At 46.9% G+C, this 17,104-nt stretch overlaps 1 protein-coding gene across 18 annotated transcripts in view; it reads right to left on the bottom strand.

Moving 5' to 3' along the window:
- LOC110498435 (type II inositol 3,4-bisphosphate 4-phosphatase) overlaps window positions 1-17,104 on the bottom strand; it is a 258,204-nt gene that overhangs the window by 138,062 nt on the left and 103,038 nt on the right. For 12 of the 18 annotated variants that reach the window (XR_016483906.1, XR_016483907.1, XM_036933671.2 and 9 more), the window contains one exon: window positions 9,552-9,631. Coding sequence is in view for 8 of the 18 variants with exons in the window: in XM_036933671.2 (XP_036789566.1) it covers window positions 9,552-9,631 (80 nt within the window). In the remaining 10 variants the exon portion in view is untranslated. Of the gene's footprint in view, window positions 1-9,551; window positions 9,632-15,628; window positions 16,237-17,104 lie in introns of those variants that run through there. The other 6 variants (XR_016483909.1, XM_090187692.1, XM_090187689.1 and 3 more) reach the window with 3 other exon arrangements.

The following is a 17,104-nucleotide window of genomic DNA, read 5'->3' as shown; positions in this document are numbered from 1 at the left end:
GCATACATAAACTATAGCAGTCAACTGAACATATGAGCCTAGCCAGGAGAAATCAGATATCGAACTTCATCTAATCTAAACGGCCGTTTAGACCAAAGCACGGTTCCTGGAAGCCCCTGAAGAGTAATGTCGGTGGTTGAACTATCACCATCATACACAGCAGCCTGACCCTATGGTAACACACAGACAGGAAGTGATTAAGTACAATGCTACAACATGTTATGGGTCAAAGGTCATACGACTTCCGCTTTCCAGCCTGGCACTAACAACCGATTAAGTGGTCTGGGATGGGGGAAGAAATCACCATACATCAAAGTGCCATAAGTGCTTCAGTGTGTGTGTGTGTGTGTGTGTCACAGGGGTTGTCAATGGCGACAGAAGGAGCAGTGTTGTTAAGGTACAACACAAATCATTTGTAAGGGGAGCCTGTCAAAAAGGCTGTTGTTGTTGTGTGGAGACAAGGACAAGAGGGAGGTGTGGCTGAGGTGTCCGAGAGCATGGCTTTAGGTGAGAAAAGAATGGGGACACAGATGCACTGCCAGTCAAACACACTCAAACTCACATAGTCAAACTAACTGCGTGCTAGAAAGTTTGGATTGAATAAAAACCTTACCAAGCTCAAGTTAGTCGTCACAAAAGACGAGAATGTCAACGAGAATGTATTTTGTGACGACTTTTGACATCCATTTGGTCCACAAGTACTTCCGGTATCGTGTGACTCCGTTAATCATCAAATCAGTTTGACTTTCTTCACAAGCCATCTACTCCTTTCTACTCCTTTAGGAAAACAGAATTCATCAAGGTTTCTATACACTGCTATGCTTTTAAAGAATGGGTGAAATATGGCTCCTATAGAACCTGGTCGAGTCCAACTCGACCGTTTGAATGGAAAGTTGTTTTCATTTCACTCAAAGCTATAGACTGCATTTCTCGTCAAACAGAAGTATATGGCTTTCTCATGTTCACCACAGCTAGAACAAAGCAAATCCATTCAGTCCAGAACTAAAAAGTTTTTGCTGTGTTCGCCCTGGCTAGGACACTAAATCATCCAACCCATCCCTCTAAAGGGATAAATCCAAAGTGAGAGAGTGTCCCCACTGTATTTACCGTGGTCAAAACCCACAGGTCATCCAGCTCATCCCTTTAAATCATTGTTGTGCTTGTGCACTCAGCACGCTGTATTGTGGGTTGCTCTCGCCATCACATCAGTGGTTTGTGGAGACAGGGAGGAGACAGGGAGGAGACAGGGAGGAGACAGGGAGGAGACAGGGTGGAGACAGGGTGGAGACAGGGTGGAGACAGGGTGGAGACAGGGTGGAGACAGGGAGGAGACAGGGAGGAGACAGGGAGGAGACAGGGTGGAGACAGGGAGGAGACAGGGAGGAGACAGGAAGGAGACAGGGAGGAGACAGGGTGGAGACAGGGAGGAGACAGGGAGGAGACAGGGAGGAGACAGGTCCTCACAAGGCACACTGATCACTTGGCTACATAGCTGATGCATGCTGGACTGTCCATTAATTCACGGTAATCCATTCTGCTTGTTTATGTTTTATCTGTCGGCCCCAGCCGCATTTAGGCTCTGTGTGTAGTTAATCCGACCCTCTCTGCCTAATCAATCGCCATTCTACCTGCTGTTGTTGTGCTAGCTGATTAGCTGTTGTTGTCTCACCTACTGTTTTAGCTAGCTCTCCCAATTCAACACCTGTGATTACTGTATGCCTTGCTGTATGTCTCTCTCAAATGTCAATATGCCTTGTATACTGTTGTGCAGGTTAGTTATCATTGTTTTAGTTTACAATGGAGCCCCTAGTTCCACTCTTTATACCCCTGATACCTCCTTTGTCCCACCCCCCACACATGCGGTGACCTCACCCATTACAACCAGCATGTCCAGAGATACAACCTCTCTCATCATCACCCAGTGCCTGGGCTTACCTCCGCTGTACCCGCACCCCACCATACCCCTGTCTGTGCATTATGCCCTGAATATATTCTACCATGCCCAGAAACCTGCTCCTCTTATTCTCTGTCCCCAACGCCCTAGGCGACCAGTTTTGATAGCCTTCAGCCGCACCCTCATACTACTCCTTCTCTGTTCCGCGGGTGATGTGGAGGTAAACCCAGGCCCTGCATGTCCCCAGGCACCCTCATTTGTTGACTTCTGTGATCGAAAAAGCCTTGGTTTCATGCATGTCAACATCAGAAGCCTCCTCCCTAAGTGTGTCTTACTCACTGCTCTAGCACACTCTGCTAACCCTGATGTCCTTGCCGTGTCTGAATCCTGGCTCAGGAAGGCCACCAAAAATTCTGAGATTTCCATACCCAACTATAACATCTTCCGTCAAGATAGAACTGCCAAAGGGGGAGGAGTTGCAGTCTACTGCAGAGATAGCCTGCAAAGTAATGTCATACTCTCCAGGTCCATACCCAAACAGTTCGAACTACTAATTTTGAAAATTACTCTCTCCAGAAATAAGTCTCTCACTGTTGCCGCCTGCTACCGACCCCCCTCAGCTCCCAGCTGTGCCCTGGACACCATTTGTGAATTGATCGCCCCCCATCTAGCTTCAGAGTTTGTTCTGTTAGGTGACCTAAACTGGGATATGCTTAACACCCCGGCAGTCCTACAATCTAAGCTAGATGCCCTCAATCTCACTCAAATCATCAAGGAACCCACCAGGTACAACCCTAACTCTGTAAACAAGGGCACCCTCATTGACGTCATCCTGACCAACTGGCCCTCCAAATACACCTCCGCTGTCTACAACCAGGATCTCAGCGATCACTGCCTCATTGCCTGTATCCGCAACGGAGCCGCAGTCAAACGACCACCCCTCATCACTGTCAAACGCTCCCTAAAACACTTCTGTGAGCAGGCCTTTCTAATCGACCTGGCCCGGGTATCCTGGAAGGACATTGACCTCATCCCGTCAGTTGAGGATGCCTGGTCTTTCTTTAAAAGTAACTTCCTCACCATTTTAGATAAGCATGCTCCGTTCAAAAAATGCAGAACTAAGAACAGATATAGCCCCTGGTTCACTCCAGACCTGACTGCCCTCGACCAGCACAAAAACATCCTGTGGCGGACTGCGCTAACATCGAATAGTCCCCGCGATATGCAACTGTTCAGGGAAGTCAGGAACCAATACACACAGTCAGTCAGGAAAGCTAAAGCCAACTTCTTCAGGCAGAAGTTTGCATCCTGTAGCTCCAACTCCAAAAAGTTCTGGGACACTGTGAAGTCCATGGAGAACAAGAGCACCTCCTCCCAGCTGCCCACTGCACTGAGACTAGGTAACATGGTCACCACCGATAAATCCATGATTATCGAAAACTTCAACAAGCATTTCTCAACGGCTGGCCATGCCTTCCGCCTGGCTACTCCAACCTCGGACAACAGCTCCCCCCCCCCCGCAGCTACTCGCCCAAGCCTCTCCAGGTTCTCCTTTACCCAAATCCAGATAGCAGATGTCCTGAAAGAGCTGCAAAACCTGGACCCGTACAAATCAGCTGGGCTGGACAATCTGGACCCTCTATTCCTGAAACTATCCGCCGCCATTGTCGCAACCCCTATTACCAGCCTGTTCAACCTCTCTTTCATATCGTCTGAGATCCCCAAGGATTGGAAAGCTGCCGCAGTCATCCCCCTCTTCAAAGGGGGCGACACCCTGGACCCAAACTGTTACAGACCTATATCCATCCTGCCCTGCCTATCTAAGGTCTTCGAAAGCCAAGTCAACAAACAGGTCACTGACCATCTTGAATCCCACCGTACCTTCTCCGCTGTGCAATCTGGTTTCCGAGCCGGTCACAGGTGTACCTCAGCCACGCTCAAGGTACTAAACGATATCATAACCGCCATCGATAAAAGACAGTACTGTGCAGCCGTCTTCATAGACCTTGCCAAGGCTTTCGACTCTGTCAATCACCGTATTCTTATCGGCAGACTCAGTAGCCTCGGTTTTTCGGATGACTGCCTTGCCTGGTTCACCAATTACTTTGCAGACAGAGTTCAGTGTGTCAAATCGGAGGGCATGCTGTCCGGTCCTCTGGCAGTCTCTATGGGGGTGCCACAGGGTTCAATTCTCGGGCCGACTCTTTTCTCTGTATATATCAATGATGTTTCTCATGCTGCGGGCGATTCCCTGATCCACCTCTACGCAGACGACACCATTCTATATACTTCCGGCCCGTCCTTGGACACTGTGCTATCTAACCTCCAAACGAGCTTCAATGCCATACAGCACTCCTTCCGTGGCCTCCAACTGCTCTTAAACGCTAGTAAAACCAAATGCATGCTTTTCAACCGTTCGCTGCCTGCACCCGCACGCCTGACCAGCATCACCACCCTGGATGGTTCCGACCTTGAATATGTGGACATCTATAAGTACCTAGGTGTCTGGCTAGACTCTAAACTCTCCTTCCAGACCCATATCAAACATCTCCAATCGAAAATCAAATCAAGAGTCGGCTTTCTATTCCGCAACAAAGCCTCCTTCACTCACGCCGCCAAACTTACCCTAGTAAAACTGACTATCCTACCGATCCTCGACTTCGGCGACGTCATCTACAAAATTGCTTCCAACACTCTACTCAGCAAACTGGATGCAGTTTATCACAGTGCCATCCGTTTTGTCACTAAAGCACCTTATACCACCCACCACTGCGACTTGTATGCTCTAGTCGGCTGGCCCTCGCTACATATTCGTCGCCAGACCCACTGGCTCCAGGTCATCTACAAGTCCATGCTAGGTAAAGCTCCGCCTTATCTCAGTTCACTGGTTACGATGGCAACACCCATCCGTAGCACGCGCTCCAGCAGGTATATCTCACTGATCATCCCTAAAGCCAACACCTCATTTGGCCGCCTTTCGTTCCAGTTCTCTGCTGCCTGTGACTGGAACGAATTGCAAAAATCGCTGAAGTTGGAGACTTTTATCTCCCTCACCAACTTCAAACATCTGCTATCTGAGCAGCTAACCGATCGCTGCAGCTGTACATAGTCTATTGGTAAATAGCCCACCCATTTTCACCTACCTCATCCCCATACTGTTTTTATTTATTTATTTTTATTTTTCTGCTCTTTTGCACACCAATATCTCTACCTGTACATAACCATCTGATCATTTATCACTCCAGTGTTAATCTGCATAATTGTAATTATTTGCCTACCTCATGCCTTTTGCACACAATGTATATATAGACTCCCCTTTTTTTCTACTGTGTTATTGACTTGTTAATTGTTTACTCCATGTGTAACTCTGTGTTGTCTGTGCACACTGCTATGCCTTATCTTGGCCAGGTCGCAGTTGCAAATGAGAACTTGTTCTCAACTAGCCTACCTGGTTAAAAAAAAAACCTTCACAGTCAGTGGACCTGACACTGTCAAAAAGCTCCAGAATAGTGACCCAAATCCAACCTGGATGGGCTCCCAGTTCTGACTGGGGGCAAAACAAACGACTTGTGACAAACATTCCAACAAGCCTGACATTAAAGTCCTTCCATTTGCTGAGGCTGAGAGAGAGAAAGAGAGAAAGAGAGAGAGGTAGAGAGCGAGAGATGAAATGAAGAAGTAATGAGTGTGAAATAAGAAGCCGTAGGATTTGAGAGCCTGAAGTTCAAATTCAATAGCGTAGACTTCTCCTGTCTATAAAAACATGTCCCTTAGGTGGTGAACTTCATAGAAGTGGAAGGGAAAAACAAACTCCCCCGGGTCAAACATCAAATACCAATTTCACATATATATTTGCTTAAGGACCCCGTGTAAATCCAGACCTTATTAAGACGAGAACTACGTCAATGGCGAGCTGGTTTCAAACAGCTCTGAGGGAGGAACAACTGTTCTGTCTTCTGAAAGAAAATTTGTCCAGTTTCTCTCAGTAGAGAAAGGTAGTTAGCGAACTGAGCTACTGCTTGACAATAACCCTCCATACAGCAAACTGTAGACTCCTCTTAACAAGCTGTAGAATACATATGCCTGCTGTTCTCTGTTCTCATAGTCGAAACCAGCGCTGTTGTCTTTGAGCGGCTTGGAGAGTAGGAGAAAATCTGAATCACTGGCTTGAACCCAACAACAGAGGATGGATCACAAAGACTCATGGCTGCTTTCGCCTTTGAAAATCCCTCCTCAGTGGATGAGCTACCAAACCAAACAGCATATTGGAGAGAGAGCGTGTGAGAGAGAGCTTGAGAACGAGAGAGAGAGATATGCAAATGAGAGTATGCGTGCACAAGAGTAAATTTCCATAGGGAGACATGAGGAAACAAGAATCTGGGCCATCCTATCAGACAACAACATAACACCACCTGACTGGTATAACAAGGCATTAGGTCTCCAGAGGACTACAGTAGCAGCCTTGTATTCCACAGTACAGAATAGACTTTCAGCTGTGGGCCATTCTGCCTTGACCATCAACATTACCACCACATCCTCAAGGGTGTATCTGTTGACCAAATAAAATGACTTCCTCCTAAAGTTGCCCATTGCGAGATCAACCCGGGGATGAAGAAAGTAACACTGATATTTCTAAACTCTTTCAAAAGCTAAAGAGTTGTAATTTGAGAGTTTTAAACTTGAGAGGTAAAATCGCCACAAAGAACATCCCAAAACCTCCAACCCATACACCGATAGGCCTCCACCACCGCAACAGACTCAAATTCAATTTACAGGGTAGTGTAGATGAGCCCCCAGTTGTTGCCCAGTCTCTCTTTCTGTTGGGGATTAAAGGAACTTTCCTAGGTTGTGTGTGTTCTTTCATCCCTCGTTCAGTGCAATTAGAAAATGACACTCCGCAGGGCGTGTGTGTGTGTGTGTGTGTGTGTGTGTGTGTGTGTGTGTGCTCGCAACTCGGTGGGCCAAACACTAAGACAACACAGTCAATGTTCTCCCTCCACTTTACGGGAACACATTGCCACAGAGTACCCTTTTAGCTTGTAAAAAGCACCACTATGACGTCCATCCTTTCATCAGAATCAGCATTATCAAACGGATCAATCATTGGGCCTTGGCTGGTGTTTGTTTGCAGTACAGTGGACGCGCTCAGACACAAGCTCACACACACACACCAGCCAGGTCACTCAAGATCCACTTCGAAATTAGACATCACTCCAGGTACCCAGGACGTCGGGAGATGCCTTCAAAACCGGGCACTACGGGCAACAGTGAGCACTATTACCATCAAGTCTGCTTGGGCGTTGTGAACAGTGGTTGTGGCTGATGGGCTATCCCAAACCTTAACAATTCGGAATTATAGGCTAAACTTAACCATGGAGTTGTTTTTGTTTTAACCCTCTCCCAAACCTGAACTATTAACCTCTTAACTTAACCATTTGGAATTAATGTAACTTAACCAGCCGCAAGGCCCTGCCGATAGCAGCGGAGCAACTCAGACTGTCCAAAACACGTCAACATTTGACATTTGTTGCAATTTCGAAATTTGACGTTTGGACAAACATTGTCAAATGTCGGAATCTGAAGTCAAATTGGCCAAACTGTGAGATCTTGTTGCACAGAAAGACAGACATATAGAAAGACAGACACACAGACACACACACGCCAGCTGCATAATCTCCCTCCCTCGTGGCGGCGAGTAGCGCTGTCAATCATACCAGTGACAATTATGGCCAGGGACCCGTGCTCACCTTCAGGAAATGAGAAAGAATAACGGAGCGGTGGAAAAGAACGACAGAAGAGAAAAAGAGAGAGTGAAAAAGGGCAGACAGAAGAGCCAAAGAGACTGAGAAATAAACCCATTTTCAGTGAAACACCCACAGTCTGTCTGATTATGCTGAAGTAGCAGCAGTAGCAGCAACAGTAGCAGGAGCAGCAACAGTAGCTGCAGTAGCAGCCAAGCCAGGCTTATAATTGCATCTCAGTAGCTAGACTGTGGACTTTCTTTTCTCACCAGCTTTTTTTTCATCCCCATGACACACATGCATGCTTGGTATGGGGGTGTTCTGTGCTCTAACAGGTGTCTTTATTCCCATGGGAACTACCTCTCTGACCTCCCATCATCCTCCAGGTGCTCTCTCTCACTCTCTCTTTCTTTATCCTTTGTCTCTGACTATTTTCTCTCTGTCGGTCTCTCCGTCAGTCTCTTTTAATCGCTCTCTCAATCTCTTTGCCCTACCACACCTCTGATACCATGTAATTGACCAGCTAACAAAACTGCATTGTCTAGCCCTGGGTTGTCTGGCAAATAGGGCAGACAACTACTTGCATCATTCCAATACCATGGTTGCTAAGGCCCTTGGATTTTAACAATATACAGAAAAATACAGACGTTTGAAGGTCCAACAACTGAAGAGTTAGTCTTACTTTAAAGCCTGCGGATAGAAAAAGAATAACACCAGCCTCCAAACGTCAGGACAAGGAAACAGACAAGATCAGTTAAAAGGTAAGATCAAGAGATAAAAACAAGTTCTATTGAAGAGTTAGTCTTACTTTAAAGTCCATGTATAGAAAATACAGCTACCCACATCTATTCAAAAATATTTGACTTTAACCTCCAACGGTTAGGAGGGAAAAAAACAAGAGCGCAAAGAGATCAGCACTGGCCTTCAACCATCAATTACCGATCAAAGAAAACCATTAAGAGCAGTGCAAAGGCATTCAGGGTCTGAGAGTTGAGAAATAAATGAATAAAGAAAGAAAGAGAAAGGAGTTGAGAAAGCGGAGAGAGGTAGAATTGAGAAAGAGGTATTTGGGAAAGTGGAAAGAGGTAGAATTGAGAAAGAGGAGAGAGGTAGAATTGAGAAAGAGGAGAGTTGAGAAAGAGGTAGCGTTGCGAAAGAGGTAGCGTTGAGAAAGAGGTAGCATTGAGAAAGAGGTAGCGTTGAGAAAGAGGTAGCGTTGCGAAAGAGGTAGAGTTGAGAAAGAGGTAGCGTTGAGAAAGAGGTAGCGTTGAGAAAGAGGTAGCGTTGAGAAAGAGGTAGCGTTGAGGAAGAGGTAGCGTTGAGAAAGAGGTAGCGTTGAGAAAGAGGTAGCGTTGAGAAAGAGGTAGCGTTGAGAAAGAGGTAGCGTTGAGAAAGAGGTAGCGTTGAGAAAGAGGTAGCGTTGAGAAAGAGGTAGCGTTGAGAAAGAGGTAGCGTTGAGAAAGAGGTAGCGTTGAGAAAGAGGTAGCGTTGAGAAATAGGTAGAGCTGAGAAGAGGAGAGAGGTAGCGTTGAGAAAGAGGTAGAGTTGAGAAAGAGGAGAGAGGTAGAGTTGAGAAAGAGGTAGAGTTGAGAAAGAGGTAGAGTTGAGAAAGAGGTAGCGTTGAGAAAGAGGTAGAGTTGAGAAAGAGGTAGAGTTGCGAAAGAGGTAGTTGCGAAAGAGGTAGAGTTGCGAAAGAGGTAGAGTTGAGAAAGAGGTAGAGTTGCGAAAGAGGTAGTTGCGAAAGAGGTAGAGTTGCGAAAGAGGTAGAGTTACGAAAGAGGTAGAGTTGCGAAAGAGGTAGAGTTGAGAAGAGGAGAGAGGTAGCGTTGAGAAAGAGGTAGCGTTGAGAAAGAGGTAGAGTTGAGAAAGAGGAGAGAGGTAGAGTTGAGAAAGAGGAGAGAGCAATGTTCACTCACCTTAGATTGAGGGTCAGCTGATCGTCCTTTGACCTCAGCAGGTCGCTAACGGAGAACGTAGCGCTGCCCAGGAAACTGCTCTGTGGACAGAGAACAAAGACAGCAGTCAGGCGTTAGAATGCTAGTTCAGTAGCATACATCAAGTCAGTTAACAGCCAATCATTAGCATGATGATAGCATTCAAGTCATCTTACAGCTAATTACCATTAGTATTGAAATCCGAATGGACATTTACTGATACTGCTGGCGCCCTATAGGTGAGTGCATTTACGCTCCTGCCAAGAGGTCGACCTTTATGGCACAGGTGGTAGTGTGCTTGACCCTCAGAGTTGCGGGTTCAAGCCGCACTCTGACTGCCCTGCCTACATTGCTACAAAATCCAAAATGTATTCAAAGCACACCGGAGTAGGCTGCAATATATCAACAACCTTTGCTGTGGCCTTTGGAAGCACAGAAACAGGTGAAATGCTGGAAAGACACATTAGAAAAAAACGATTGCGAACCCACCCAATAGCAAACTCAACCTCTGCCTTGCTGTAAAGCAAGCCTCTCCAATTAAAAAAAAGGGACAATCTGCAGTTACTACATCCATTAAATTAATGATATATATACCCATTGATTCTGGAAGAATATAACTGCTAAAAGCCTCATGAGCTTAGTTCAGCTGTTGTACCCCATCAGAACCCAAAATATACGCTTGTTTTACTCGATTCTCTCGTGGACAGACTACCAATATATCTGTGGTAGATCTATCATGACAGAATGGGGAGAGGGAGACACCGAGCAGCATCCGTTCCGGTGTTTGGGTTTTTTGTCACTTGTTATTTGGACACATTTTGCAGGTGTTATCATCTTTTAAATCTCCGAAGGGGAGGGGATATTCGGCCCACAGACTTGCCAGTAACTTGCAAAGATCTCCTCGTTCTGGTTCCCCTCTTCGTTCTTGCATCTCTTCTCTTAACACGTATGGACCCAGAACTGAGCAGCTGACCAATTACATGAGACTTTAGTTCTGGGTTAACTGAGCAGCTGACCAATTACACGAGACTTTAGTTTGTAAAACAAAGTAAACGTAAACAAACACTATTTGAGAGTGGTTACATTTCTCCAGCCGCATCCCTCGGCTTTTACCGAAACAGGGGCGGGGATCGACTGTGTTATTATTTCAACATTGCCCCTTTAAAAACACCATTGTTCTAAAACAAGACCAGGCCTAGACTTTCGACTCCATTTATACAGAGAACATCCCCAGTCAAAGGGGTTTCAGACCAAGCAAGCTCATGGACGCACACACACTGCTGAGGACACCCAGGTGCTGCAAGCTTGATGTGCATACACACTGACATGCACCTCATCCCGTTCTCTTTCACACCCGTCTGCCTTACACACACTTCCACACTGTTTGCCTTACAGACACTCACTCGCTTTGTTACATTAGAGCAGGTGGGCACTGAGCTCACCACGCCAAGAGATGCTCTACCACGCGCACACACACACACCTCAAAGACAGTCTGAGTTAAGACAAAAACAAAGGCCAACCCCCTCGATAATTCATCCACAATTAATTAACAACTCTATTCTTATGTAGATAATGAGGCTAACAGTGTGTGTGTGTGTGCGCGTGTGTCTTTTTCACTGTCTCAGATCCTGTGGTATTGGAACTCTACTTGTCTGCCACTCACGGCCTTTGTGTTAAACACTGAACCTTTTCTGATGAGCCTTTAGTTTAGCATTTAGTCTCAATGCTCTCAATTACAAACAGACTGGAACATGTCAGAGAAAAGTACAGAGAAAATACATCGAAGACATCTGTTCATCTCATAGTTCTACTAAGAGATCTGTTCATCTCATAGATCTACTAAGAGATCTGTTCATCTCATAGATCTACTAAGAGATCTGTTCATCTCATAGTTCTACTAAGAGATCTGTTCATCTCATAGATCTACTAAGACATCTGTTCATCTCATAGTTCTACTAAGAGATCTGTTCATCTCATAGATCTACTAAGAGATCTGTTCATCTCATAGATCTACTAAGAGATCTGTTCATCTCATAGTTCTACTAAGAGATCTGTTCATCTCATAGATCTACTAAGACATCTGTTCATCTCATAGTTCTACTAAGACATCTGTTCATCTCATAGTTCTACTAAGACATCTGTTCATCTCATAGTTCTACTAAGAGATCTGTTCATCTCATAGATCTACTAAGACATCTGTTCATCTCATAATTCTACTAAGACACCTGTTCATCTCATAGTTCTACTAAGACATATGTTCATCTCATAGTTCTACTAAGACATCTGTTCATCTCATAGTTCAATTAAGCAAAAGTTTTCAATATCTTCAGTGATTCACAATGCTAGCAAATAAAATCTACTTGTCATGTTGACTGCCTGTGAGCATTTAACAATCTGTATTTTTCTCTTAAATCTTCTTACATATCCATATATGCGTATTGAACTATTAAATAATAAACATTTTAGTCATTTACCAGACTCTCTTATCCAGATCCTTGATATTACCTTCTTAAAACAATGCCATATAGCTTAGTAGAGGGTTTTTAAGACATGTGTTAAAATGTTAATGGCCATTACACAGGGCACATACTGTATCAGTAACCCCTCATACGATTGGACCCTGTCGTCATGGAGGCAGGAGTTCCTCATCTGTCATCAGCACTGGTCCCCTGTCACACGGCAGGGTTTTAATGACAGGGTCAAATGTCCTATGATATCCCCAGGTGGATAAGCATGTGTGACAGGAAGAGACAAATACAGAGAAAGAGCGAGAGGAGAGAATGCCCCCAGAGCTGCCATTCCTACTATAGCGTGCCACGGGACAAGCTCAGGACAGCTCTTAGCCAGCCACGCTGACCCTGTATACGGTTCCTAGTTTAGATGTAATGAGTTATCGATTTGGGTTGACATCAACTTTTGTTCAAGTCTTGCATTTTGTTATCCCTCCCTCCCTCCCGTATAATTTGAGTGCATTCTCTGTCTCCCTACAACTCTTTCCTTCTACAACTTCTACACCCTCTCTCTCTCTCCCCCTACCACCCTCTCTCTCTCTCCCCCTACCACCCTCTCCATCTCCTCCTACCCTACCACCCTCTCTCTCTCTCTCTCTCTCTCTCTCTCTCTCCCACCCTCCCTCTCTCCCCCTACCACCTTCTCTCTCTCTCCCCCTACCACCCTCTCTCCCACCCTCCCTCTCTCTCTCCCCCTACCACCTTCCCTCTCTCCCCCTACCACCCTCTCTCTCTCCCCCTACCACCCTCTCTCCCACCCTCCCTCTCTCCCCCTACCACCTTCCCTCTCTCCCCCTACCTCTCTCTCTCTCCCTACAACCCTCTCTCTCCCTACCACCCTCTCTCTCTCTCTCTCTACCACCCTCTCTCCCTCTACCACCCTCTCTCTCTCTCTCTCCCTCTACCACCCTCTCTCTCTCTCTCTCCCCTACCACCCTCTCTCCCACCCTCCCTCTCTCCCCCTACCACCCTCTCTCCCACCCTCCCTCTCTCCCCCTACCACCTTCCCTCTCCCCCTACCTCTCTCTCTCTCCCTACAACCCTCTCTCTCTCCCTACAACCCTCTCTCTCTCCCTACAACCCTCTCTCTCTCCCTACAACCCTCTCTCTCTCCCTACCACCCTCTCTCTCTCTCTCTCTACCACCCTCTCTCTCTCTCTCTCTACCACCCTCTCTCTCTCTCTCTACCACCCTCTCTCTCTCTCTCTCTCTCTCCCCCCCCACCACCCTCTCTCTCTCTCTCTCTCCCCCCCCACCACCCTCTCTCTCTCTCCCCCCCCACCACCCTCTCTCTCTCTCTCCCCCCCCCACCACCCTCTCTCTCTCTCCCCCCCCCACCACCCTCTCTCTCTCTCTCTCCCCCCCACCACCCTCTCTCTCTCCCCCCCCACCACCCTCTCTCTCCCCCCCCCCCCACCACCCTCTCTCTCTCCCCCCCCCACCACCCTCTCTCTCTCTCCCCCCCCACCACCCTCTCTCTCTCTCTCTCTCTCTCTCTCTCTCTCTCTCTCTCTCTCTCTCTCTCTCTCTCTCTCTCTCTCTCTCCCTCTCTCTCCCTCTCTCTCCCTCTCTCTCCCTCCCTCTCCCTCCCTCTCTCTCTCTCCCTCTCTCTCTCCCTCCCTCCCTAGCCCCTCTCTCCCCCTACCACCCTCTCTCCCCCTACCACCCTCTCTCCCCCTACCACCCTCTCTCCCCCTACCACCCTCTCTCCCCCTACCACCCTCTCTCCCCCTACCACCCTTCCTCTCCCCCTACCACCCTTCCTCTCCCCCTACCACCCTTCCTCTCCCTCTACCACCCTCTCTCTCTCCCTCCCCCTATAACTCTCTCTCTCTATCATTCTCTCCCCATCACACTCACTCTCCTTCATCTTGTCCCACTCGTCGCCCTGAGCAGTCCCCCTGTATCTGATAAAAAAAGGGCACATCCTGTCTGCTGACCTTTGAACACACACACACACACACACACACACAGAGAACAACACCACACTACTACAGCCCAGAGCCCTGTGGGCTCCTAACAGCCATACACTGAACCATTCTTCTAACACAGCACCCTGCTACACAGAACCCGACACAAGGCCAGAGACCTGTGGAGACATTTTTCATCCCAAATGGCAATCTTTTCCCTAGTGCACTATTTCTGACCGGGACCAATAGGCTCGGAGAACACAGCACTCTCAAATGTCTGCACTGTGCACACCAGTCACTAATAAGAGCTGGAATAGGGGGTTTCTCAGAAAAACAGCTTGAGGTTGACCATTATAATATCCCTATGCACTTGTTGAGTCCCAAAAGGCACCCTGTTCCCAATATAGTGCACTACTTTTGACCAGAGCACTATCAAAAGTAGTCCACTGAATAGGGTGCTATTTGGAACGCACACTAACGCATGTAGTCATTACCTGGTCCAAAACGAGCCGTCTGGTAAATAGCCACGGAAATCCATTCCTTAGCATCTTTTTCTAAGTCTTCACGACTACAGCTTAAAATGTAATGAAGCTCCAGGGAGCTGGAATCTAACACAGGATCAAAGAAAATAAGAAGAGACGAAGAGGGAGAAAAGAGAGGGAGACAAATGATGCTCTTCATTCATTCTCTTCCAGCATCAGGGAGGACTGATTATGATGGTCTCACTCCGATCGCTCTCTCCCTTTCTCTCGACATCTCTCCTCACTCATTGCCCCACTCATGTTCAGGGGTAGAAAGAAACTTTACCTATGCTCTCCTTTGCTGTCTTTTGAAAAGGAACACGGCAGATCACCCATCACACACCAATCTTGCTAACAACACACAAGAACATGCACACGCTCGCACACACACTCTCCTATAAAAAATAGACCAACACACTTGCAAAACAACCCCCCCACTTCTATAAAAACTGCATCACACACTCTGCCCCCCCGGCAGCAAACACACAGTCACGCCCACCGATCACGCCCACCGATCACACCCACAAATCACACCCACAAATCACACCCACAAATCACACCCACAAACCACACCCACAAACCACACCCACAAATCACACCCACAAATCACACCCACTCCTTCGTCAACAGAAAGTAGCATTGCAAACAGTTTGTCTAGCACACAACACAACATAAACATGGGCAGGTCAAAGTAGTGTTTGGAGTGCTGAAGGCCAGAGCATCCCCTCTATTACAGCTGAGCTAAATGGTCTTCCTCCAATACCCTAGTTCTACTGAACCTCCTATACTGGGGGTGACAGAGCATTACCAAATGGGAGAATAACTGTGTGTTGTGGGTCCTGTATGCATTTGGTATACAGATGTATGTGTGTTGTGGGTGGATAGTTGTCCTCCGGTACTCTCCATTACTGCAGGGATTAGTCATAATCATACAACACATGTATTGTAAACTGCACAAAGGCTACACACACACACCATCAAGCAGGCACAAATGTAATCTAAAACTATACTAACTCTCTGACATGCTTCTGACCACACACACACGCACGCACGCACACACGCACGCACACACGCACACACCCACACGCAGTAAAGCGAAGAGGAGGAAGCCACTTACATTCCCCCAGTATTGTGGCCAGTCTTCCCCAGACAGAGACAGAGCTAGGCTACAGAGAGGGTTGAGTAGTCCTTCTACTCACTGTTCTCCAGAGTATCCTCCCTTCATATCCTCCGTAGTCTCCTGTAGTCCGCGTAACGTTATATCCGCGCCCCTTTCCCCGCTCCCCTCTGGTGCATACCAGCAGGTACACACACACACACACGGCGGAAGCAAAAACTGTCTGAGGACAGACTGAAAGGAAAGAGAGCGACTGCCGCAACCGCTGCTGCTGTGCGCTGCTGCTTGGCGGCTGGAGAGCGACCAGCGAGAAGGAAGGAGGGAGGGAGAGGGGGAGGAGGAAGAGAGAGAGGCAACTGGAGAGAAAATGAGAGCATGCAAGAGAGGAGAGAGAGATTCTGAGAGTTTGATGGTGTGGAAGAGAGGAAGAAAGCAAAACAGTCATAGTGAGAGAGAGAGAGGAAAGAGAGAGAGGAGAGGGGAACGAGAGAGAGAGAAAGAGAGGGGGGGGGGACGAGAGAGGGGGGGGACGAGAGAGAGAGAGGAACGAGAGAGAGAGATTGAGAGTCTGACGTTGTAGAAGAGAGGAGGAAAGCAAAACAGTCAGTGAGAGAGAGAGGAAAGAGAGGGGAACGAGAGAGAGAGAGAGGGGGAACGAGAGAGAGGAACGAGAGAGAGAGAGGAACGAGAGAGAGAGAGGAACGAGAGAGAGAGGGGGCAAAGGCAAGGGGAGAGAGAGAGAGAGAGAATCACAATCAGTCCACTGACACCCCTATCAGATCACAGCAAAATCACACTCTACTTGAACAGAGCTTTGCTCAATCATGAGGCATCAAATCCAAAGGAGCTGAATAATATTAAGAAATGCTATAGAGAGTAGTATGGAAATCTACCAAAAAATTAATTCGACCCCTTCGACAATTTCCTGGACAAAATGTTTCACTGTAATAGTGAAGGTGTAAACCTCATAGTAGAAAAGCTAAACAGTATATTTGACCTCTCAGCTTCCCTATCCAATCAAAAAAGTTCAAGCAGACAACCTAAGAAAATTAACAACATTGACAAGCGGTTTGATGAAGAATGCAAACCTATCCAACCAAAAACAGAGACCCAGAAAACCTGAGCCTACAGCTTCACTATGGTGAATCACTAAAACAGAAATACACTATAGAAAAAGAAGGAACAGCTCGTCAGAAATAAGCTCAATGTAATTAAAGAATCCATAGAATCTAACCACTTCTGGGAAAATTGGAAAACTCTAAACAAACAACACAAAGAGTTATCTATCCAAAACAGAGATGTATGGATAAACCACTTCCCCAATATTTTTGGCTCTTTAACAAACTGCAAAAATATATACTGTACATGATCAAATACAAATCCTAGAATCAACTATTAAATACTACCAGAACCCATTGGATTCTCCAATAACCTTGAATGAGTTACAGGACAAAATACAAACCCTCCAACCCTAAA

The sequence above is a fragment of the Oncorhynchus mykiss genome, chromosome 10 (genome assembly GCF_057628025.1).
Source record: "Oncorhynchus mykiss isolate SJ-2025 chromosome 10, ASM5762802v1, whole genome shotgun sequence".
Lineage (NCBI taxonomy): Eukaryota > Metazoa > Chordata > Actinopteri > Salmoniformes > Salmonidae > Oncorhynchus > Oncorhynchus mykiss.
The sequence above is the reverse complement of the archived record's forward strand: the minus strand, read 5'-3'. Positions and strand labels throughout refer to the sequence as shown.